At 37.8% G+C, this 20,131-nt stretch overlaps 1 protein-coding gene and 1 long non-coding RNA gene across 5 annotated transcripts in view; one reads left to right on the forward strand and one right to left on the reverse strand.

Moving 5' to 3' along the window:
* LOC132911268 (uncharacterized) overlaps positions 1-20,131 on the forward strand; it is a 117,154-nt gene that overhangs the window by 52,818 nt on the left and 44,205 nt on the right. Inside the window, exon 4 of one of the 2 annotated variants that reach the window (XM_060967806.1) lies at positions 18,690-18,823. The exons of the other annotated variant lie outside the window; for it this stretch is intronic. Coding sequence (XP_060823789.1) covers positions 18,690-18,823 — 134 coding nt within the window. The remainder of the gene's footprint in view (positions 1-18,689; positions 18,824-20,131) is intronic. 2 annotated transcript variants of the gene reach the window in all.
* LOC132911289 (uncharacterized) overlaps positions 1-20,131 on the reverse strand; it is a 108,796-nt gene that overhangs the window by 51,515 nt on the left and 37,150 nt on the right. Inside the window, exon 1 of one of the 3 annotated variants that reach the window (XR_009658951.1) lies at positions 15,394-15,827. This is a non-coding gene — a long non-coding RNA (uncharacterized LOC132911289). Of the gene's footprint in view, positions 1-15,393; positions 18,136-20,131 lie in introns of those variants that run through there. The other 2 variants (XR_009658950.1, XR_009658949.1) reach the window with 2 other exon arrangements.

Here is a 20,131-nt window from a genome sequence, read left to right on the forward strand (position 1 = left end):
CCTTTACATCTGCTAGTACATGAGAAACTAGTATTATTCTGTTATTTACGAAGGTAGATACCTCTACCAGGGCAACTTTTTTCCACTGCAAGCAGCAGAGATTAAATTACTTTGGGCTGGTCGAATTAAAACGCTAATAACCAACGTCCGATATTTATTGGACAGCTTTAGCAGAGTTAAAGTCGAAATCCGTGCGCTGTTCTACCTTCCAGCGTTCTTCTCTATCCGATTCCAAACCTCGTCAGTGGCTCCCTTTCCCTCGTTACGCCTGCACCTTTCACCCTTTCCACAAAAGCGTCCGAAACTTTTACGAACCCTCGAGAGTCTGGTAGCGCCACCATTGTTTCCCAAACAGGGGTTGTTACCACTTTTATGAGAGAGATTTCGAGCTTGGCCGGGTAGATAACTTTGCTACGCTCGTCGCTTAATCGGCCGCCTCTAACCCTTTTTCGCCACACAGTTTCAACCCCTATTCGTTCGTGGCCGACCCAGTACTCTTCCCCTCTTTCGGAATCAAGTGATTTCGGGATCAACTATAACGACCCATTTCGGGTTTCAACCCGGACTGTTTACGGGCTATGATTTCTTCTCTATTTTTAGCCTGCTCAAAACGAGCATATGGAAATTCCATGGAAAATCATGGATCCTTTTCTACTCGCCAGACAGCCGGTAATTTTCGACCGGGCAGAATCTGCTGACGCGAATTTCTAAACCTGACGAGCGTCATAACTCGTCCTATAATGCCGCTCTTTAATCGTAACCACTACCCTGCGTTGCTTTATGTGACCCATGTCAGTGATAACGTCGAATATATAGCGCCTATTAAGCCGGATATTTTTCAATGAAACTGTCACAATGGTCTCTATCTATTAGAACGGTTGTATCTTTTTCTCTTTGACTGATATCCCAGCCGAATCGAGCGAGAGAACGGTCGTAGGAAGTTAAGGAAGATAGTTCTTGCTACTTGGAATTATCCACACTGGTCATTGTAACTTTTAACTCTACATCGATCGCGATACACGTACTTTTGCACTTTTATATTTTTATGACTTCGCGAAGGGACGTGACCTCGCCGTCGTATGTGTTTATTAAATATTCATAGTTCAGTAAATGATCGTAAAAAATTGTCGTTCCCTTTTACTCTAAATATTCTGGCTTTTACAACTTTCAATTTTATATCAATCGTGACACACGTTTTCTATGCAGTTTTGTAGCTCTTACTAATTATTCCAGTAAACTTCTTTACGCTTCAGAAGGATCGTGACTTAAACGCAGAAACCTCGTATCCAATGTTTTTCCATGAAACACGATGATCCACCGAACACCGAATCATTTCGTTTGTAAATTATATCGTAATGGATACTCTTCAACTACTCGATTCCAATAAACACGTAACATCAGCTCGAATGAAACAGCTTGAGAAAGGCACGAAAATAAGAAAAATAATTGGATATAATGAAACGAAAGAAAGAAAATGCTTCAGAGCAAGTAGACACATATTGATTGTAGCGATGATAAAAAAAGAAAAAAAAAAGAAAGAAAGAAAAAACAAAGAATATCTACAATTAGCACTTTAATAGTATATATTCATCTGCACGCCGATACCATTTTAGACGATGATACAATATCGGTTTTTTCGTATATATCGAATCGAATAGCGGTAGTGTGGCGAAACGAGGCTCGTTTTTTTTAGGAGAGGCTGGTTTTAGGGGATGGCCAGAGAGGTTGGGAGCTAGTTTTATCTAAGCGTATCAACGGCCGAATGTGGGCCAGGTCCGGCGTTGCAGTCCGGGCTAAAAACGCCTATACGCGACTGCCACTATCGAGCAGTTCTCATCCCCGATTAACTTTAACGCCACACCGGCGGCGAATGTATAAAAATTTCATCGAACGGCATCGGTTACCGCTTCAGGACTAACGTGTACGTAATGAAAGCGCTACACGTGCCGCGAAAAATAACGATCCACTCAGCTTCTATCCTTTCTCCCCTCTATATTTCTGTTTTTGTTCTTTTTTTTTTATCTTTTACCTTTCGCCACTCGTCGACCCGACGAAAGTATCAGAGCAACGAAAATGAACTGCGTCCAAATCGAGCCACCCCCGCGGCTCTACGTTTCCGAATATTTCGGTAATTGATATTTCGAATTGAACCACGTGGACGTTTGTTTTTCTGCCTGGCGTTTTCTGGTCGCGGAAAGCAGAGGAAGCCGTTTCTATATTTTTTAGACATGTACGAATCTCTGCGATCGACGGTTCGGATTAGCTCCTTTTCCATGTTTTATAATTGATCCAACTGTACGGTTTTTTCCACTCCTTTTACCTATGGAATATCGTCATCGATCGAAAGACTGCTTTGAAGATTAATCATTGTGTAGAAAGTTTCTGGTTCCCGCGGTATTCTCATTGGATAGCGCTCTTTCGTCTGCGGAAGCGAGGTTTTCAGTGCTCTGTCGAACTCTCCAAAAGCCGAGAATATTTTACAACAGCCCCGGCCTCGACTATTCTCCGGGCTAATTAGTTCGTTTAAAGGAATCAGCTTTATCGAGGTTGATTAAAAGAGTGCTCGAATAGAACACAGAAGACGAGAGTGGCGATGGCGAAAGGAGAGGACGAAAAAGGTTGGACAGAATTCACCTCATAATCTTCGTAGCCAAGCGTCCTCTTCGTTCCCCTTTTACCATCGGTTTCTCTGGCGAAGCGCTCTCCTCGATAAATCACGTGCTCCAACGACGTGTAAACAAGGCTGACTTAATAAATCTAATTATCTGCGGGAAGAGGCGAGAAAGCGTTTCCACCGAAGGAAAAATAATTTCTCGCGGAAGAATTTTTCGGTTCGGATATCGGCGTCGCCTCCCGTGTTCGATCGACTTTAAAACTGTCCGTAAGGGAATATTTATTAGTTTGAAGAGAGATTCCTCGGGTAAATGTCGAACGTTCTAGCATACAAATTTTATGGAAATTCCCTGGGGCATCGTACCATGCTTCCGTTCAAGCGATTTCTATAAATTTCGCCGGTGCATTGAAATAAACGTTCCAGCATACAATATTTCTTCCTCTTCGTCTTTAATAATATCCGTAGTAACGTCTAAATGTTTCGAAACAAGGGTTCCTCATTTGCTAAGCTATTTAATATATTTCATACTAAATCTTCTTAGAATCTTCGTTTCATCCATATCCATTTTTCTCTCGCTTACCTTTCTTCTTTTTTCTTTTTCTTTGGTTCATCATCCCTCTTTAAAATCTTCCTTTCTTACAGCAGTTTCTGATTAGGGACTTTATATTGTGTTTCATCAAGTCTCCCTTACAGGGGATTCAAAGGACCAATTGCGACTAACTCTAATCCAATCGTGTTTTACCGTCTTTTTATCAAACTAGAACCGTCACGAAATAAATCTCACGTCTTTCTTCTCCTTAAATTTTCTCTCTCTTTTTTCTTTTCACTTGCCATTCTTCTTTCACTACGCTTTCCCCATGGATTATACATGCAATACATTCGATAATGCATTGTGCGGGTATTGGGAAGACATTGATGCTATTAAACGGTGCCCACACGGATGTCACATATAACGCTTATAAATTTTAGTGCCCACTTTACACGTGTTTCATATATGTTTCGCACATGTTTCATTTATATTTCATATTCGAAAATAATGTATTAATAAAGATCATAGTAGACTCATTAAATCATTTATATTTCATAGTCGAAAATAATATATTAATACAGATCATAGTAGACTCGTTAAATTTATTAAATTTAACGTGTTAATTTAGTGATTCTAAAATGTCTTTCATCGTATAGCTGGTGATCCGTATATTAGTTTAATATTTTAATTAATTTTCGCTTTATTAAATTTGATTATCTCTCGTGTTCAAATTTCTACAAATATTTCAATTATTTTTTCCTTTTATACTCATTGATATTAAATTAAATTAAATTTCTTAAAATGTCTCTCGTCGGATTTTTAGCATGTGGTCTATTAGTTCTATTATTAGTCAGGTTGCGTTTTATCGAATTTAATCATCTCGCTCATATTCGTATAAATATTTCTCTTTTCTTTTTCTCTCTCTTTCTATACGTTTTCTTCAATCTTATCTCTGAGACAATTTACCAGCTGACCTGGTAATTCCTACCCTTCTTCCTACTTACTTTTTTACATTCTCTGTTCTGGCGTTTTCTCTCTACAATTTTCCCACCACCCATCGACTTCTCGCCGTATTTCCTCTGTCGTGTGTCGCGTCTAGCTTGTACCTTGTACCCATGTCAGGTTCGCTTGTCGTTGTCGCGCATAAGGGCCCGTCATCTCGATTTTACTCCTGGTGGAAGTAAAATTTCTCTGTGCAACGAACGTCGTTATCCTCGTAAGTTCAACGGAGACAGTTCCCTCTCTCTCTCTCTCTCTCTCCTGCCTGTTTTCTTCAAAACTCTCTTTGCCTTCTTCTCGTCCGGTGAAAATTCCCACGCGAGGCACAGTAAAACTCCGTTCCACCACGGAACGAAGTTTTAACAAGTTAAATGGCACCCTTCTTCCACTCTGTGAGAGATTTCAGCCCCTAATCTAGACGTAAAAGAAAACGCGATCGATCATTTTCTCAGATAAGTCTCTGACTTTAAATGAATGCAGATCGTTATTTGGTTCAGGATCGCCGATATTGAACAAGATCGTAACAGATATTTTCGCTAGTCGAGTGATAAAGAGAACGCTTTATTTGCACTGGCAAGGAAACTTTACGCGCTATCTTTATTATAGCGAATACAAATTTGCGGAAATTGTTGGATAATGAGTGTTTGAGAATCAAGTAAACGTTTATGGTACAGTATCGATAGAGAGAGAGCGCTGATTTATATTGGAGTTTGCACGTAACAAAAATATTTGTTGTGCTCTTTCAAATTCGATAAGCAAGATTGTACTTCAAAATTTCATTAACTAATTAAACGATAAAAGTATTTGGTTTTGGTAGAACTGATGTTTAATTTCAATACATTATACGTTCTTTATTAGCTCAGCAATCGTTAATGATTAACAAAAGAAATTTCTCTCGAATTAAAAGATACCAGTATTTTTATGCGAATCTGTTGGAATACAACGATATTTCACGCATAGACATAAGCACCCTTACACAAGACACCCACACAGGCATTTGAACAGGACACTTACACAGGTCATACTCATTACTGTATAGAGAGTGGGGTTCAAAGTATTTAAGGGATCATGGGGCACTATCTAAGTCTAGTCTGAGAGTAACTGGACAACAATCAATAATTCTTACATACGTTGTTAATTATATCACTCGCTTATATACATTTGGTTCTGTAGTTCTGTTTAATAAATATCACTGAATATTATTTCAACATAAACATTGTGTCTTCCACAGATTACTAATCTTAATTTCATGATTAAATTCTAACAGAATCTGTAAGAAGATTATTTTACTTGATTTAGAAATTGTTGTCTTTATTTCATTATTAAGTATAGCTTCTACTACTTCATTTTGCAAGTAACGAACAAAAATCTGTCTGGAATTCAACATTGCTACACGATCTTTATTTTCAACTCTCTTTTTCTCTTCTGTTCGGCGTCTCTGATGCATGCACGAGTACTTTTTACCTTCAAGAATTACTTTACTCATCCCGCGTCACTTATCCCGAATTAATACGCCTTTCAGCACGCCCGCCGACGATTTTTCCCTTCAGCCACTTTGTTCTGAGTAATTTCTCGCGAATGGAAGTCACGGCGAGGAATTGGGTGGAAAAGTATTGTAAAAATAATGGTCGAATCAGTCGAGTATACACAGCCATAAAGCAGGCAGTTTCGCCTGCTGAGACGCGGAATTATGTCCGGTCGACGCTGTGACACCGTCGCGGCATAAATTCCGGCTTAACGACTGCAATTACGCGGTGAAACGATCGGGCAGAATTTTAAGCATCGATCTCGTTCTACTTGAGAACGATCTTTAGCATTTTATGTCCGGAATACGATTGAAATCTTCGCGAATGTCAATCAAATTTTTCTACTTGATATTTATTTTCTAGAGATGTTTAAACAAGAATTTCTTAACTGTAATAATAATACAATCTGTAAGAATAATATAATATAATATTAGGGAATAGATAAAAATCATTAAATGTAAATTATAGAATTACATTGATAAATAGATTTTACACATACATTTTACAATTTACAAATAATACAATGAATAAGATAATCAGCTTTGTAATTAATAAAATTTAGTGATAGGACATTATTTACTTTATTATGTAACTTGTTATTATTGTTCAAGAGATTATTTTAGCATTGGTAATAAGAAACTTTCACGTGACGATTTACTTGCAATTTTGCGATATTAGACGTCACGTGTACATGGTGCGTATTCAATATCACGACTACATGACGAATCACCAAGCCAGTTACTCATAAACTTCTTTTTTCCCTAGCAAAACTTCTTCGTTTTACTGTTTCTCTCCCTTGGTCCTAGCATCGTTTCAGAAAAGATATACAACTCTCACGGGGAGCAGCATATTAAATCTCAGCCAAAAATTGTTTCACCTCCAGGATAGAATTTTGGATGCGGCAGCCGCGTGAAAATAATATACTGCTGTCGGAAGTATGTATGTTGAATGTACATTACTTTAGTTGCAATTTAATTTCACGCTGTCGAGTATTATGCACATGCTTCAAATCCATATCCACTAAGCTGAATAAAATTAAAAAGGTCAACCCGAAACTTCGTGCTTCAATTGTTCAAATTTGCCTCAAAATCATCTTGGTTAACTATATAAATAGAGTGGTATCGTAAAGAAGATTTTGAAAGTTTGCAATGAAATTTACTGTCGCTCATCTAAATTTATAAAAGTAAATGATTTATTTTTGGAGAACTTAAAATGTTAATGTGTAAAATACTCAAAAATATGATATACAGGCCAAAGAAATCTCTGCACAGCCTTCATCCTTTCACTTATATTCGAAAAATTATATTGCATAAAAATCCGCGATCTACCAATTATCTCTCCATGCTTTGGAATTTATGAGTATAAAAAACTTGGAATTAATCATTTTCCCTTCTAAAAATATCCAAATATATCAGATAAAAATATAATTTACGTGAAAAATATGTACCGCATAAAAAGCTCTAATCTACTATCTCCCGAAGTTTAAAAATTCTGAAACTTAAAAAGCCGGAAATTTCCCACTTTTGTTCCTAAACATATCACATGCATCACGTGAAAAATATAATTCACGCAATCAGCGAGCCTGAAATTCCCGAAAACGCGAAATTCGTGGTGGCCAATCTCAAAATGAACTCGTTATCGTTGTCACGAGAGAAAGTTGGCGAGAACGGACCACGAACTTTAACATGGTAATTCGTGGCGTTGATATAGCGGCAACGATTCGGTTACGTGGACTGTAATTACGATGATCGAAGAACTTCGATGAGGAGCTATCCGACCGTCAGTCGGCAGCCGCGTGAACGTTTCGAGTTTTCCAACATCTGCAGCCATGTCTACGAGCGAGCGCAGCCGCGGCCAGCGAGATTTCGACATTAGACTGAAAGCTTAACGAGGGAATCGAGGACGGAACGACGTGAAACTTCCCCGACTGGAAGTTGCCGCGATATCCAAAGTGTTTCGGGACCGCTCGCCATCTCGGCTCTCCCAATCGAATGTAATTATATTGGAAACGAGGCTGATCCTAGTTACAATAAACGGCTTGGACCAGCTTGAATATTCTCGCCAACGGATTAAAATTCTCGAGACACGGTAAGCTTTTTACGTGTCGTTCTGTATAGTCTCTGTCGTTTACGCATCGAACTGCAAATTGGAGATTTCGAAAGCTAGTATCGGTTCCAGTCATTTCCCAAAAATTGAAAGATTGAGTAAATTACTGGAAGGACAAGTTGAATCCACTTGAAGATTTTATTACATTTCTTTTTAGACCATTGAATATCTGCTTTTTTTCGATAGAGTCACATGTTGGATCTTTCTGTTGTTCAGAGACGTAGGATAAAAAGGTGGAGAAATATTCTACCATCTTTGTAAGAGATAAAAATACGTTCCAGTTGGGCAAATGCAGTTGGTATATTTCTCTAGCGTTTCGTTACGCTTACCACGACGCTCGAGCGATTCATCTTAATTCACATTTTCACGTCATCCGCCAAGGAAGATGAGTGCGAATGCATTTCGTTTATTTCCTTTATTACACCACTTCATGAAATGATGCCAGATTGCCACTGTGTCAAACTAAGAAGAAGTCTGTTATCGTATACTTTATTTCAGGTAGATATTGGATCCGTACGTTTCGCCTGAAATATGTACGTAGATGTTTAATATTATATGAATCCTCTGGTTTAATAATTATTATTCTGGAAGTACTATCATAGAACGTATCATATTTATTAATATTTATAATTTGGATATTAATAACCTGTAATTTGCAAATTTCGCATATAATATAAATTTTAATTATGCGAGAGAACACTAATCGATTTTTTTAACCGTCACGTGATTTCTGTTAGCTAGTCCATTTTATGTACATTTTCTGCCAAACAATTTTTCTAGCCTCGATCAACTATCGATTTTCCCTAGACGGATAGACTGTGCAATCGAGAATGACGAGATTTGACGAAATTTAGTTTTGATACGATGCTCTGTGCTCCGTGGAAATCCAGCAAAAGGGAGTACATCGCGATGATATCGATAGACGGTCCCGTCGATATCTTCTTTTTCTCTGTCCTGATCTTCTCGTTTGATTCCGGAGTACAAATCGAATCGAAAGTGGGTCACGGATAAACAAGCTTCGTTTATTTCGCATACTGTCACGATGAAACATAGAATTTTGATTGTGGCTACGATTTTTCAACATGCAAACGTCTAAGTTCGATCGATGGGACGTATTCTCGCCACGGTTTTGAATTTATATTCCGAATTTATTTATATAATTTAGATAAAGTTGTTTAACGTTAACAAATTTCAATAGCATTTTTAATATTACCGATATATTTGATGTATATTTCTAATTCTCGTACCATATCGTGAATTTTTAAAATAATTACGAATTCCATTCATTGTTCTTTTTTCTTTATTTTAACGCCGCTATGCAAAATTAAATTTGCAATTCTACGAAAAATCTACCCAGGAGGAATTATCCGGCTCTCCAAAAAGGTAAAACGTAATATGAAAATTGTCTGATTCTACGCAACAAGTCTAAAATAAACTCACCACCCAATAAAAACGATACAAGAAGTAATAAAGATAATATTGAATTAATTTAATTAACTATAACTTATTATTCCTTATAGATTAAACCACAAACGAATTTTCCTTAATATTAGAATTATTAGAATATCAGAATATCAACCATTAAAGTATAAAACGTGTATCAAAAGAACCAAAATAAAAGATATATGAAAAGTTATATCTTCCACCCATACATTTTATAAATAAAAAAAAAACATTCAAAACCCCACAGCTATATTGCCGGTAACTCCATAAAGTTTCTGTAAAAAAAAACTCCGATTCTCTTCACTAGTCCGGTATTTTCAGTGTTACAAAAAAGCATAGATCATCTGGCACCCATGAAAGGAATGAATCGCCATCGTTTTATTGATAAAACCAGTACGTTGTAGCATTTATTCGCGCCAGCAAGCCGCTGTATTACCCCCGTGGAATACGTTCAGGATATGCTCCATAGAATTTCCTTTGTTTTAAAAAAGCGAACAATCAAATTTCAGAAATCAATCAAAAAAGGACTCGAATTTTCTTTGTTTCGGTGCATTCCTTTTGAGCATCGGCATTCCTGTTGCATCGTCACAGCCACGTGTAATTAAATTAAAACCACATAGTGAGCCGGAAGCCACAAGGTATTGAACATGTCTGTTCTTTCTGGCTGGAGCAGCACGCATGGGATTGCGGGTACACGAACCGAATTGCAAACAGAGGCCCCGGTTTATAGAACAGAGAAAACTGGTCGATGCTTCAACTCCAACCCGCTTCAACCCCTCCAAGCCCTTTAGTATCGTATTGTTCCATCGGAATATATGTTCAGAAGGTGCATTCTGCGATCAGAGTCTCGATTCTCTCTCGAAATCCTCCCCACGACCTTCGACTACGCTATTTCCGGCGAGATTGTCGAAAGCACCAGGGATAAAGTTATATCGTATTTCCGCCTCCCTAAGGTCCGACGATACTCTCAACTTTCGGTAATTGACGAACCGTGGCGACCGTATCGACAGTATGACCAGTTCGAAAATCTTTAACTTCACGTTATTACCATCTATACGCTATCAACCGGAGCTTTAAAAAGGAACTAGAGAGGGAGACAGAGAGAAAGGAAAAGAGAGACAGAGAGTTTTCTGTTAAAAGGAACCTCCGTGTATTCTCTCGATTTTCAATCGTCTCGGGGAATTTCGATGACGCAAAGTTTCGAATCTCCTCGATCGTCTATTTTGTTTTTGGATGGGACAACTTGAACGCTAATGGGTTATAGAACGTTTGATCGACGTCGTACTACCGGTGAAATGACAATCGATATAGAGTCAAGTGGAGCTTCAATGGACGAGAATAGACGGGAAGAGAATGAAAGAACACGCCTTCTGTCGGTAATTTTATAACGGATTCTTTTGGCTTGAAAAAGCTATTCGGTGAAATATCCACCAAGCTAATAATTCCACGATCGCACGGATTTCTCTGGGTTTTATGTGTCTCACACCATGAAAACGTTTTACAGCCCTGTCAACGGTTTTACAACCCCTTAAGAACCAATTACATCCCTGGATTTCAGGAAACAATCGCCACTTCCGCGAGAAGATCAGATTGATCCTACGGTCGTAAATGTTTCGAATATATACGGTGTGACTGTAATCGCGGTAGAACGCCTAAGGAACGATCCTTCGTAAAAAGTCAGTCGAGAGCGTGCAATAAAGTTTTTAAATGCGAGACTTTGGTTTCAAGAAGAAAAACTATCTTGAAAATCGCCACGTATCTGACTGTAAGTTTCGGCTTGACGGACTTCTCTCTATCGAGTGTATTTAAAATAATAAAAACCATTGAGAAATAGAAAACAATTACTGTTTTCAAAGAATTAGGAAATGTAAGTAATACCCAAGAACTTTATACAAATTTCATTTCAGCGGTACAATCGTATGCGATATCATGCGTCCAACAGATCGAACAGTTTCTGCATTGAGAAAATTAATTTTAAAAAGTCCTATCCTTATTTATGAAGTCATTTGAATAGGAAGCACCAAAGGAGACGAACAGTACAGATAGAAAGAAAATGTGATAGTAATAAAGACAAGAACTAGATAAAGCCATTACCCATATCCATAAATGCAAACACGACTAGACTTCCAAAATCGGATTTCTCGAAAGCAAAATTTAAGCATTCGTACATTTATGTATCTTCGACTTATTTTTTCTCGAAAAATTATCCCTTACCCGATTCTACCACGATTGCAGAGATTCTGTATATCGTCGAGAGGAATAAATATCCTCGATTCGAAAAATCTTGCCATTTATTTAAAAAAGGAAAAGAAATAAGAGAGAGAAAAGGAAAAATGGAGAGAGAAAGAAATGTATCAAAGTGTAAGGAGAGGAAGGGTGGCGTGAGTTCGATTGAAGGATCGATTCGCGAACCATCCAAATCCGGATGATCCGACTGTATGACGTTCGTTTATCCTCTCGATGATAAGCCATGGCTGGATGTCGTCGCAAAAACGATACTTTCGGAGGTCGCCCTCACGCGAAGACGTTTTCCTCAGATACCGTTTCCTATCGATATCATCCTTCTTCTCTTCCCTCGCTACAGCGAGACAGAGAGAGAGACAGAGAGAGAGAGAGAAATCTTTTGAACGTCATGAACGCCATTCCTTACCGGAGAACGATGCAAAAACCGATTGCTTCGCGGCTAGCAACGATCGATGAGCGTTGATTCATCGCGCTGAATAACCCTGGAAATTGAAAATGATGCGTTGAAAACGAGCTCCGTTCGTCGAGGATTTAAAGCATCCAGCATACTATACCTTTCTATCTCTCTCGTGCGTGTTTCCCATCGCCGGCAAAAGCTTGGAATTTTTCCTTCGTCTCAACCCGTAATACCGTTATCAAACCGGTAATTACGCTGCTTTGTACGTACCGGCGATACAACACGGTCTGCGAAGCAGTTCGAAACTCGATTGGCGCAATAACGGGCCGAAGAGAACTTCGTTATTGTTTCCTGACGTGAACGAAATAACTGGGATAACGAGACGATGAAATAAATAATGGCACATCATTACGCACACCATTGTTACGAAATTATCGTATACGATGAATTCAAATAGTTGCACCGTTATTTTCCGAAATACTTGGCTACCAGTCTATGAATATTATACGGTTACAAGCATACCTGGTTATATCAACGATATAATTTTAATTTTAAATTTTCCAACTACCAAGGAAAGTACGAATTGTTTCCCCGATATGAGTGGAATATTCATGACGCCAAAACGGGCAAGAGGAAAGGGGTTACAGTAGAGCTATTTCATCGAGACGGTGTTACGGTGGCTTCGTAATGGCAACTAGCCATAATATGGACGAGCAACGACGCTCCCAACTTCACGCGTAAAGAGAATATGCCTGGGAAGCCGATGCTCTAACTTGAAGCATTCGCTTCGGGGCGAAACACACGAAATCGATGTAGCCGCTAATTGTAAAGCTCCTCCGATCGGCGGTCGAGTTCGATCGACTGCATGGAAGCCTGGTTATTCACGATACGCTCGATATGTTTATTGCATGATCGTCTTAATTAACTTCCGTGCTCGATGGTTATCGAATTCCCCGCTGCCTCAGCTCCCGTATTACGAGTTCTTGAAATTACATCTCGTCCTCTTGTTCACATTCTGACGTCTTGTTTCAATTTAATAGACATAACTAACGGCCATTTCCATACGTTAACCATGACAGTTACCTGATTAAAAGAGAGGAGATTTTAATACAATTTTATGCAGATTTTTATAGTGAAAATTGAAAGATTCTATAATTTTTAAAGACAGGGGTTTGAAAAATTTGTTTTCATATATCACGTGTTTGCGTCGTGTATAGCGAAATACTATGGTTCGATATTCACTGGATATTCTCATTTTTGTTTCAATTTATTTGAAGCAGACGTCGGTTAGTAAAATTATATTCTGCGAACTATTAAATGTACGCTAGTTATAATTGTTTTCGTAATTAGAATGAGCAGTATATCGCACAGATATAGTATTTCAAGATTAATTGAAATAAATACTTGGAGTTTCTTTCCTTTAGAATTATTCTTAACTGGTTTACGTAGTAATTCTTTAGTCACGAAGAAAAACTCCACAGTGGCCGTTAATATGTTAATAACGCAATAAAAATGAAAATTAAAATACGCTATAAAATAACGAGAAAAGAGATAGAAGTGCATCTCTCCCCCTCCAAGAGACAAATTGAGAAAAGGATATATAATTTCCTAGAATTCTATTTAGGATATAATTGTATTTCTCTAGACAATTTTGTTTTATCAATTTACAAGTTTCTATGAGTATCTACAGTATGTATCTTCTGATGTTTGAAAACACAGACTCTTCAATTAAAATTTCATTTTATTTATAACTTTCGCGATCAAAAATTTTGTCACTCGTACCACTTTCCCTCTTAGTTAGTCGATTAATATCGTGTAATAGAAGGAAATTGATCCAGTTTTTCAGAGTCGCACCATCACTGTTTCACATCATTGGCCAAAGTGGTTCTGCGGATATTCGCGAGATCCTTTCGCGCAAACACTGGCAATAACATCAAATCCCACATATTCCATCTAGCCACAAATCAAGTATACGGACAGTTATCTCGTTACACTTTCCATACTTCCGGTATTTATGGAGCAAAACGTAATCTACATCGGTCGTGCTCTCGTTTCATCCACGAAATAGCATCCCAATTTCCTCTTTTAGTAATATATTTGCTATTCGAACGTACTACGCTGCCTCGTCTAATTAATTTTTTTGTTCATTGTGCTTAACAATACGTTTTCCGTAAACGTACTCCGATTCGTAGGATAATTCGAAAGTTGAATGGCCAGAATGTAATTTAACCACTAGACAAGCATCGTTTCAACCAATTTAATTTCAAACAGTTTGGCCCGCCGTGGTTTGAACGCGCCATTCTTGATCAGGCAGATGATTAAAAGAAAACAAGAAAAAAAAGGGGGAGAAAGGAGTTTGAAAAAATAGGGGGATAAAAAATTTTCATTAAATTTCTCTAACGTCGAGCACGGATTTTTCATAATCCCGATGCACGGCCGGTGGCAAATTCGAAACACCGAACACGCGGCATGCCGTGCAAAACCATTTTCATTATTCGTCTCACTTTTATACGATGGCATTTACAGCGCGAAATCCAACGCGCGTAACGCCCGCTATTCCAGATATAATTCTATTTGCTGTATTTTTATCCTTCGCTCTTTTTTCTCCTGTTCCTGTCCCTTTTCCCCTATGTACGCACGCATCGCGTAAAAAATACGCGCAGATACTGTTTCAAACGGGACGAACATTACAACGATTTTTATTTTCAAGTACCTACGTAAAGTACTTTTAATATTTTTCATTCCGTTCCTCCCAATCATTTTTCTCTCTTTTCTCTTGCCTCCCCTCCCAACCACTCCCCACTTCGGTTTCCATTACGTTGTAGTTTTTTGGAAAACGAAGTTTAATCGATGAAAACACTACTTGACTTTCGGATTAAAGCGAACGAGAGAAGAGCAAATAGAGAGTATGTTTGTGAACAACACAAACTTCGAGATGCTAGTCGAGAGCGTAATCTGATCGACGTTGCTGCAAGATTTTCATGCATTTCTGTTTTCTCTTTTTGTTCCTTCCTGCTTTGTTGATGATGATAATGCGATATTCGAACCGAAATGTTATAAGATTGATGCGATTTAGTGTACAGTTAACGTAACGTAATATAACCATAATCTATCATGTTGTTCCTGTATGATTTTTACATTTATTGAAATACTCTGGCAAATTATACTTTGTGTAGTATTTTATATTACTAGACATTTGATAGGATGTGAATGAAAGAAGAGATTTATAACAAAATAACAAGAAACTACGAGTTTAAATTATTCTATATATCGTGCAAAAATTTTATTCGGACACGGTAAGTGTCATAATTAATACTTACACTTAGCATTGTATATTCTTTGCTTTAATATATTTACAAACAGAACTAAGAAATAATTATTCTTATCCTCGATAAGTTCGTTTTTGGAAAGGTTAGGTTCGGATCACAGAATTGCCTTGCGACAACTAACACCATGGAATAACCACGAAAACATCCAACTTGTAAATTTGCACTCGGGTAAAACGCAAGAATGTAAATGAGAGAGTAGTACTTACTCGATTCAGGTTCTTTGAAGCAGTCCGCTTCGTATCCAGTTCACGAATTCCATCAAAAGTTGTCATGTGCCTCTACACTCTACACGAGATTCCACGCTGAAGCATAGCACGAGAAGTCCACTCGTCGTCGTGTTGACATTGACTCGTCAAAGAGTCAAAGACACATGGCGTCGACGAATGCTGTATCTCTTAACCCCACTCCATAAGTTTCTCCTATGGACAAAGTCGTACGAATGCAGAAATTTCAAGCACGAAATTTTTCTACGGAATTTAAGATTCTGTACCTTCACCGTAGATTCCCGAGATAGAAAATACATTTCAGGATTACTTGCGACGTTATATAGACAATTATATTAAGCGAAATTTACTCGACGAACAATGGAAATGCTTTCGTATTTATATTCGACTCGTTGAAGAATTAAAAAGCATATGGTGCTTAACGCTTACCTGCTTCTGCTATATTCGTTCCAGAATTTCTTCTATGGACAAAGTTAGTCACACGATCACAGAAATCTTTTTACAGAATTCGTGATTTAGTATCTTTTTACTTTACTGTCTCACGATGTTAAATTCCAAACTTGCGATGTTATGCATCCACAGCATAGTTCGTAAAATGCACTTGATGTTGTGTTGACATTCACCTGTCGAAGGATCAAAGACGTATAACGTCGATGAAAGCTTATGTGCTTCTATCCCCACTCCATAAGTTTCCTCTTACGGATAAGCTCACAGGAACACAGAAATTTTTACAACAGAATTTTCTTACAGAGTTTAAGAATTATTCTTTCATACACTTTACCGGAGATAAGAGCTAGAGATTGGGCTTTGCAATGCATCACTACGCACGATATTCCACACACGTGCTTACAAAAATAATACGCTAAGTTTGACAGCGACGTTGCGTTGCCATTCACTCGTCGAAGGACTAAATACGAATGTTTTTGATTACAAATCTATCGCATGCCTGCTTGGATCCCCACCCCGTGACCCTTCGACCATGTCGCGCGAATATAAAAATTTCGAATAGCTAGGGAATTTAAGATTTATTATGTTCGCAACGCGACGTGGAAAACCGCGCGTGATTCTCATCGATTGTTGTTTCCAATCGGCATTTCCAACATTTGGTTGGCCTGGATAAAAACGAAACTCTGCAAAAATTTGCAGTTAAATATCGAACAATCCGGCGCGAGCATTTCCTATTTCGATCGTTAAAGAAACACGCGAAAACGAGTTTGAATGGGTTAAATGGAAATCGAAGGTTTTCCCGCCTCCCTCCGTTCATGATGAATTCGTCACAGTCGAAACAACGAATTAAATGGTATCAAAACTCGCCTGGTAACAAATTCGTTCGTGCAGGCGTATTGCTATTCGCTCGTGTTTCATCCCACTCTTTTTCACCCCTTTTCTTTCTTTCCTTCCACTCCTATCTTTTTTTTTTTTTTTTTTTTTTTGATTCTCGAACTCTATCACCATAACAATGCTCGTGAAATCGGGCCACTGTGATGATGTTCATCCGCCGGACTATTTTTTAACCCGTCGGAGTTTCCTCTTTTTTTTTCTTTGATATACGTACTTTTGTACGTTATTATACGCTAGCTATCATTCCTGCAGTATATATAATTGACGATATCCGGTTACGCGTAAAATAATGACGAAAATATTATGTTATTGTTACGAGAAATAACTGATAAAATACGTGAGATTTCTATGTTAAAACTATCGAACGGTGGTCTGTGAACGAGGAGTGGGTTATTTTTTATCTTTTTCACTACGGTTGTGTAATTATTTTATTGGATACATGTATAGCTTTATTTTTTTCACGTAATTTCCATGTTAAATAAAGCAAAATTCTACTTTGTTCTTATCATGAATTTTTATTCTAAATGTACGCGAAGGATATAAAATTATAGAGAATATGTGGAGAATGTTTAATAGAAGATACAGGGCCATGAAATTATGAAAAAATGATGAAAGTTATTTCATTACGTAACAAAAGTTATGACCGTCATAAACTGTTAAATATGAGATATCGGATGATGAATGTAAAGTTGAATATCATTTTTAACAAAGGCCGGCTTGCATGATAATTCATCAATTGATGAAATATTAATAAAATAGAACATTAATAAACTGACAAGACACGAGTTATACATCATAAACTTCAATTTTATCATTTTACAGGTGCAAATTCCTGCATAAAATTCAACATCATATATTATAATCAAATAATTTATACAATTAATCAAATTTACTTGCAAAATCTTTTCAAAGTCTCGCTCGCTGTATTACTCAAATTTCTAGGTGTTATGAAAGTAAAATACTAATAATGTATAGCTTGTAACTAACAGTAATTAATTTAATTGTACAAGAGAAAGCCTTTTTCCTTTGATATATGAAAACATATTGTGTGCGACGTTAAAAATGCATTTCGTCTAAAAATATCAGGAAAATACCGAATAAAATACAATTTGCTCAAATATGTTAAATTAAGTTTTCCGATAAATGTAATGGTTAGTATACATAATTAGGAACAAGCAACACTTACGTAAAATAGTGATTTAATAATAGCTGCGACTATAATAATACTTGCGAGCCTCAGTAAATAATCGAGAAGAGAATACTCACCATTCTACACCTTCATTTAACTAACGCTGCTCAGTAATGGCAAATGCTCGTTTTCCATCATCTAGGCTTGATATTCCAATGTTTCCAAGAAATCCATCGACCAATCCATCGATATTCCTGCAAATCCGCCATCCATTATCACCGCGATCACCATGACAATACGACTGGAATTCAGCTGGTAGAGTTACAGAGCGACTCGACGTTAGGCGTTATGATATTGAACACTCGGATCTAGCGATTCTCGATCCACGAATTTCAGGCGTCTATGCGGGTAAGGTTCGCTTCTAATCTTCGTGGATATAATTCTGGACAGTTGAGTATTCGTCGAACGCCCCAGGCGTCGCATTCGAGTCTACGATTCGCCTTGTCTCGCGGTTAATAAACACCGTGGAAACTCTGTCGATCGTCGTTCCCGGAGAATCGTAACCTAGAAACTACCTCGAACTTCCGGGATACCTGGAAGTCCTCTATATTACGAATCACAGTGCTCTTAATCCACTTTCCATCCGCGTTCTTGATATTAAATTCTCTAAATTATCGACAATCGAAGTTTATTGGAAATTTCTATGGAAATCATACAGAATATTTTCTATGATATAGAATATTCCAAAAGCCAGATATATCTAACTCGTGAACTCGTATCTCTGTTGCAAATGACAGGGTGCATGGAGGTAGCAAGGAGATATCGAAGGACGACCCTGTTCTTTGCGAATTTCCACGGCATGAAAAAATCGAACTGGCTGCAACGTTTCCCACGAGGATTTCGCCGAGAGATCGAAAGCTCTGGTTCGGAAAACGTGCAACTGTAAGCAGCCCTCTTGCACAATTGAACTAATATTATCAGTGAAATTTTACAAGTTATAATACTAATAAATCCTCTTGCGTGGCAGTACTAAGTTTGGTAATAAAGTAAACGAAGCTCTTTCAGCAAATTTTACAATTTACCAGTCACTGAAATTGTAACACTATAAAATATCACATCACTGATATTTAAGTAACTTTTCACTTGTCTATTTACTAATAACATTGCTTGGTAAATTATTATGCAAGATGGCTGCTGCTTTCGTGACCGTAATTTAATCGCTCAAAAACGCTTTGTCTCCCTGACTATTTCCTGCCCGTAACATTTTTCACCTTGTTTGTCGCTACCAGTCTATGCAGCTTGTTTGCATTTCCGACCACGCGATTAATATGTTATATATGTGGAAAGAACGAAACGCCAACTTGTAGACTGGTTATCGATATTCACATGCGAACGCGAAGTAAAACCGTAGTTTGCCGGTCTGAGACAGTTGTCAGAAAATACGAGGAGAGCAGAAGGAAAAGAAGGAAGAATATAAGATAAAATCGAGTGTAAGGGAGTCTAATCGACTGTGTTCCGTTATTGCTACTGTCAGATACCACGATCAGCGAATACTCGACGCCGCGAGGTCGCGGATCGCAATATCGAACCGAAGTGAAAACAGGGTCAAATTGATGACACCGTTCCCGTTGACGTGCCTCCGAGAGATTATTTGAACGAGCAGTCGATCCCAACCTGAATACAACGTTCGCAGCCTCCTGTTCTCACAGTGTCCTCAAACTGTTCGTTTTCTTGTTATCCGCGAGTTTACGATAGTCGATAGCTCACGAAAATGTGCGAACGCTTGTAGAAATTTTTTACGGACACATCGTGTGTGTTATGAGAGACGACTATGTTCGTTATATTAATAAAACTTGAAACAAGTTCAAAAGAGTGGAAGTTACAAGATCTTGTCTATCTGCAGTGTTTCTGGTTTTGTTGCTTTCGTTGTAGATGTAGAATTAACGAGGAAGATTAGGAAAATTGTTCTATAATAAACAATAAGATTTTTAGAAAAGAAAGCGAGGTTCAAAAGCAACGAGCTCGTTTGATGACGATAAGGATAAATATACAACTGAGGAGCATTTTGAAGAAGGCACCTATAAAGAAGAACTGTACGAATAAGACTATGGAAAATATATGGTTTGACTGGTAAAAATATCTAAAAACTTATAGAAACAATAGTTGGGTCTCGTCATAATACTAATGACACCTCAAGATGTTTTATATAACGTTCTTATATATTTTTTTTCTTCTATTGTATTCGTCGAA

The sequence above is a fragment of the Bombus pascuorum genome, chromosome 10 (genome assembly GCF_905332965.1).
Source record: "Bombus pascuorum chromosome 10, iyBomPasc1.1, whole genome shotgun sequence".
NCBI classification, from domain to species: domain Eukaryota; kingdom Metazoa; phylum Arthropoda; class Insecta; order Hymenoptera; family Apidae; genus Bombus; species Bombus pascuorum.